Below are 5803 nucleotides of genomic sequence, written 5' to 3' on the forward strand. Positions count from 1 at the left end.
CTGGGCCTCACTCGGTGCCCAAAAGCAGCAGTAGTGGCTTGGGGACTGACAGATTGCTGGCATTAGGCACCATGCCCACGGACAGGGAACCCTTGGACCTCATCAAGACCCTGCACCTGGTCTTCCTCGCTACCTTCTGGGGCATGCAGATCTAGGTGACATTTATTTCAGGTGCATCTCAGGGAAAGGACTTGTCAAGCCCATGACTTTTGCTGGGCTCCTGCCAGGCACAGGGCTGACACCACATCCCACTGAGGCATCATAGCACCACCCCACACATACATATTAGGCAGCATTTTTGCCCCAATTTATAGATGAGGAAATTGAGGTTTAGTGTGGTTAAATGACTTGCATACAGCCTTTATGTAGCAGAGCCAGAAGCCAAACTAATGTCTGTTGGATATCAAGAACCATGTTGTCTGCAAGCTAGAGCGCTATCACTCAGGTGAGGATTTATGCTGCATATTTAAAAAAATACGCCTTAACAGGGATACAATGCCTTCCAGTATACAGCTCTTTAACAGTTGTGTGAGGCAGGCTAGTATTTCCACACTTTACAGATGGAAAGACTGAGGCCCAGAAAAGGGCAGGGACTCATCAAGATCAGGCAGCCCCTGGGCACTGGCCCTAACAGCAGGTCCTAGGCCTGCTTCCCATCTTGCGCTCCATCCATATTACCAAGGGCTCGCTCTAAAATGGACATGACCCTTCTCAGGCTTGCTAGGCCTCTGGGACCCAGGGTTTCCAGGTGTCCAGGGAGGTGACTCCTGAGGGCTGTGCCCACCCATGGCAGGGCCTTCTCTCTTCCAGCCGGCGTGGGACTATAGTGCCATGGGAGTCCCTCATCTGGGGTTTGAGAAGTCAGGGTTAAGTCAAGGAGAGTCATCCTAGGGAGAAGTTTGCCCCAGAGCGCCTGGTACCCATAATAGCAACAGTGGCTTACTGAGCACACTATTCTGTGTGCTTTATATGGTTTATGCCATTCAATCCACATAACAACCCTTTCGATAGATGCTGTTATTAAACCTCCTTTTGCAGATGAGGAAATCGAGGCACCAGGTTAAGAAACTGCCCAGAGCAGCACAGCTATTAAGTGCGGCTTTGAACCCTGGCTCTGGCCTGAGACTGCCTCGACTGTGCCGCCTTCCCAGAGTTTGGATGTAGATGGGCCTGGAGGGGTGGGAAGGGAGGAGCTCCAGGGCCCACAGTCACTGCTGGCCACTGATGCCCCACCCCTGTCCACAGGCTTCGTGATGGGCAGCAGCTTGCCGCAGCACACACTAGGCTTCATCTAGAGCCGCCTCTTCCCCGTCTACTTCCACATGGGCTCTGCCTGCACCTTCTGCAACCTGATACTTTTTGCCATGTACCACCCAAGGGAGCTCCTCAATGAGGAGGAGGCCACCCAGGTATGCAAGCCCCTCGCCTTGCAGCCCAGCCCCCACTCTGGCTGCTAGAGCTTAGGGAAACCCCTCTGGGCGCACCACTCTGCTCAGACTGCATCCAGGGCTCCCCAGGTTGCACAGAATCAAGTGCAAATGCCCGGGCCCACGATCAGGGCCAACCACCTCCTGGTCATAGCTCTGCTCACTTCCTGCCACTCTGGCCATTCATCTCTCCTTGGTTCCAGTGTTACCACACGGCTCACTGTTCCTCTAACAAGGAAGGCGGGTACCACTGTGCACTCCAAGCACATCCTCTGTGCTAGGCTGAGCTTGGCATCAGGCACACAGCCATTGAACACGGGCCTGGCTCTCGGGGAGCTCAGTCTGGTGGGGTAAAGGGATGATTGTGGGAGATACGTGGGGCAGACAAGGACACAGGGAAACATACCTGGGGAGGGCAAAAGCTCAGAAAAGGCTTACACAGCTTTGCATATGCTGAGCCCTCTGCCAGGAATACTCTTCCTTGTTTCTCACCTTGGGACTCTTCATCTTCTAAGACCTAGTTCGTGTGTCACCACCTCCGAGAAGCCTTTCCTAAGCTCTCCCCCCACCTCTCCATCAGGATCAGTTACTCCTACCTCTGCTCAGCCAAATCGTGCCGCTGGGGCCTCCTTTGCATCATTTCATCCTAGTTGCTTTCCACATCTCTCTTCCAGGTGGCTTGGGCGCTCCTCAAGGGCAGGGCCCAGTGCCAACAGCAGGACCTGGCCCAGAGCCAGCCCCAGTGAAGGTTTCAGCAGAATGACAGAAGCAAATGGTTCTTTCCAGCCCTCGTGTGGCTGCAAATGTCCAAACCGCCTCTAAAACAGTGAAGTGGGGAGGCACTTCTAGCTCAAGAATTATAGTGCTCCCAGCACCTGCTGTGCTGGAGAGAGGCATCTGGTTCCAGGTGTCAGGATGAGGACTAGGAAACCATCTTAAGGGATTGTGCCCTGCAGACATCGCTGCTTGCACTTTGGCACAGCCTTTTCACGTGTAGTATCTGAGTTGATGGAGGAAGGGAAGCAGGAGGCCCATATCCTGACCTTTTCTCTCCCACCCTGCTACAGCTGTCATCTTGTGCGTGTGGCCATGGCCATGTTGAACTCCCAGTGGTTCTGGCAGGTAACGTCAGACATCATGTCTGACATGCACCTCACCAAACAGAGCTACAGCCTGGGCCATGACATCGGCCTCTTCTCCAGGAAGTCCTACACCCACCTGCAGGCTACCAACCCCCATTACCAGGCCCTCTGCCTCCAGCTCACCTGCTACCATTGCCTCTCATTCCTCTGCAACCTGGCCTGCATGGCCTGTAACGGCCTGAGCCTGTACTACCTGGCCACACACCTCTCCACACTCCAGTTCCTACTGATAGGGGAGGGGCCCCATGGCTTTCTGCCAAGTGAGCCTCTAGCCCTGTCAGGGGGCTCACCCAACAAGCCTGCTGTGCGGAGGGCCCTCAAACCCCATTCTTCCCAAACCTGGTGAGATCTGCAAGGCGTCCCAGGGATCTTCTTTCCACCCTTCTCATAAAAGAAAAAGAGACTACAGGCCCATAGCACACACAGGACTTGCCCAAGGCCACACAGCCAGGCAATATAAGCTGCTTCTGAGCTCTGTCCCATTTGAGGCCAGTGAGAAGGCTGGCAGCCACTTTCTCAACTGTCTTCAGAGTTCATGGTGGGTCCATTTCTAGCCACAGTGGCTTCTCCCCAGCTGCAGATCCACCATGGGCCCTGCACATCCACAACACTGGTGTTCCAGGCCCACTTCCTCTGGCCTTTCAGCAAGCACTGCCCACTGAATCTTGGCCAGAAGGGGCCAGGCTCTGCTTCCCATGTCAGAGTGGGGATGAAAGTGCTGCACAACCAGAGAACATGGCAGAGGATCCTCCGGATGTTCAGGGCAGGAATGTCTGGTGATGATGCAGTCACACTGGGTCAGGGCAGGACCAGGACTCCAGCTTCCCGTGTGGTTGTCGGTAGTAGCTGAATATGCGACCACACCTCAGCAATGCTGGGAGCCCTTCTTTTCCCATCTTTGTAGTGGTGACGTAGGGCATAATGCCCAGGCCAACGGCATGGGCTCCTCTCTGCACCCCCTACCTTCAGGCTTGGGAAAGGCTGAGCAACTACTCTTAGGGACTGCTACTACTATAAATGCTTCAACTTACACACACTGGTGACTACTGTGAACCTGTTAGACTGAATGAATGTTTCATTTTGTTTTTGGTTTGGTCCAAGGTTTCTTAATCTCAGCACTATCGACATTTGGGGTGGATAATTCTTTGCTGGGGTGGGGGGCTGTCCTGTGCATTGCAGGATGTTTAGCAGCATCCCTGACCCACTAGATGCCAGTAGCACTCCACTGACTTGTGACAACCAAGAATGTCTCCAGACACTGCCCAGTGTCTGCTGGGAGGCACAATCACCCCTGGTTGCGGACCACCGGTCTAGTGCTATCAGTCAGCATCAATGTGCCCTGGAGACAGTTCACTTAAGATCAATTATTGAATAACCGTGCTCCAGGCACTGTGCTAGGTGCTTGGCATACGTCTCCGCAGAGAAGTTCCACGGACTTAAGTGGCAGTGCCTTACCGATGGCCGCAGCAAGTCAGTAGTCACCAGGATTCAACCCTGGTCTAACAGTCTGCTATTCAAAGTCCCTTTTCTCTGCTGTCCCGAGCTAAAGAAAGAGCCCCTATCTGGGACACGTGTTCTCATGGCATAAGGAAAAGCGCACAAGCATCCCATGCAATGGCGCTTCATACTTGCTGAAACACGGCACCATTCACGTCGCTCACATCCCTTTGGAGTCAAGTTGCACAGCTAAGCCCAATGCTAGAGAAGCAGAGGCATGGGGGTGGGGGGTGGGGGTGCTGCAAGAAGGCGGTGACTACAGGCAAGGACATACAAAATCCTCTAACACAGAGGGAGCAAAGATAGCTGTAGACAAAACTATATGACAATCACCCAACATGCAAAAAGACTTTTCAGTTTAAAAGGCCCAAAATCCTAAGATGTGGAAACTGGAGAGGAATTCAGAGGCTACTGCTCAAGTCTGTGACAGACCGCTATCCTGCAAAGATCAGGAGCATTGGCAGTATCTTTAGGGTTACCAAGGACCTATCTGCATGGTGTTTATAAATGTGTACTCACCCCAAGGCATCTATAGCATCCCATGCAACTCCCCTCTGTGCTAACCAAATAGCTGGAGGCCAGCATCTCTTAGCTGGGCCTTCAGCAGTTCTGTAAATGCCTTAAAATTATATGCACAATTTGCTTATGTAAATAAGTGCAATTTGAAGGGTTGCTTCTCTTAAGTCATCTTAACTCCGCAGAGGTCCAGAATCATGTCACTGGATCCTGAGCCAATTTCCGCAGTCCAACTAGTCACCAGGGTCAGCTGCTATGGTAACTGCAATAGCTGGTCTCTTCTGAGATGGAGGCTGGTGGTAATATAGCTTGCTCATAGTGAGTCCAAGGATGACAGGACCAAGGCACAGAGTTTTGTGTCAACAGAGGACAGTGCAGACCAGCTGGAGCTCAGCACTGTGGCCAGAGAGGCTGTAGTCCAGGGAAGTCAGCAGCAACTCCCCTGGTTGGATGCTAGAAGCACTGTACCAAGGAGAAATAGCATCTCAGAGCTGAATCAAGTGTGCTGGACTCTGGCCACAGGACGGTGAGGGAGGAGGTCCAGGGGTCTGGCCCCCACAGCCTGGCTTGGTCACTTTATCTGATGCACCCTTCTCCCCCGGAGATAATTCTTGCAAAAAGGAGAGGATCCTACACAGACCAAAAATGCTGGTGTCAGGGCTTTTACAGAGTACCTGCAGAGAACACAACAAAGAGAGGGGGTTAACAGAATTACAACGTTAATCATGCATGGACCTTCCCAACAACCTTCAAGGTGAACCTCTGGAAGTGAGTCAATATTAAAACCCAAGTGTAGCACATTTATTTGGTTGGCTGTTTATAGCACTGGCAAACTAGCACAACCCTCTCTCCGTTACCTAGCCAGAACTTTTAGGCCAGTCCTCCAGCATCATGCACGTCTATGGCTAAACCTGAAATAAAGCTACAAAACAAGCTTTCATTCTTTCAACAGACATTCAGTGAGTGCTAGGTAAGCCAAGTCTCCTGTGCTGAAAACAGAGGTAAAAAAAAACAAAAAACCATCATCCTTGCTCCCAAGTTCAGTCCTGGGGGGAGGGAGATAAGGAACCAATTAATGACAGCAAGGCACAACCGTAGAAGCATTTGTGAGGCACAGTGTTAGCCAAGGAGGCGTGACTCCCTCTCTGGGGAAAAGGACTCGGGAAAGGCTTCCTGATAGGTCCGAGATTGGCTTTAATTTGGAAAAGGGGTGGTGACTGG

General features: G+C 52.2%; 1 protein-coding gene across 1 annotated transcript in view; it reads right to left on the reverse strand.

Moving 5' to 3' along the window:
• Positions 1–4304: 4304 nt before the first annotated feature.
• The window catches only part of TTC4 (tetratricopeptide repeat domain 4), an 18432-nt gene continuing 16933 nt past the window's right edge, over positions 4305–5803 (reverse strand). Inside the window, exon 10 of the mRNA XM_004371701.2 lies at positions 4305–5256. Coding sequence (XP_004371758.1) covers positions 5154–5256 — 103 coding nt within the window. The 3' untranslated portion in view covers positions 4305–5153. The remainder of the gene's footprint in view (positions 5257–5803) is intronic.

The sequence above is a fragment of the Trichechus manatus genome, unplaced genomic scaffold, assembly GCF_000243295.1.
Source record: "Trichechus manatus latirostris isolate Lorelei unplaced genomic scaffold, TriManLat1.0 scaffold00015, whole genome shotgun sequence".
NCBI lineage: Eukaryota > Metazoa > Chordata > Mammalia > Sirenia > Trichechidae > Trichechus > Trichechus manatus.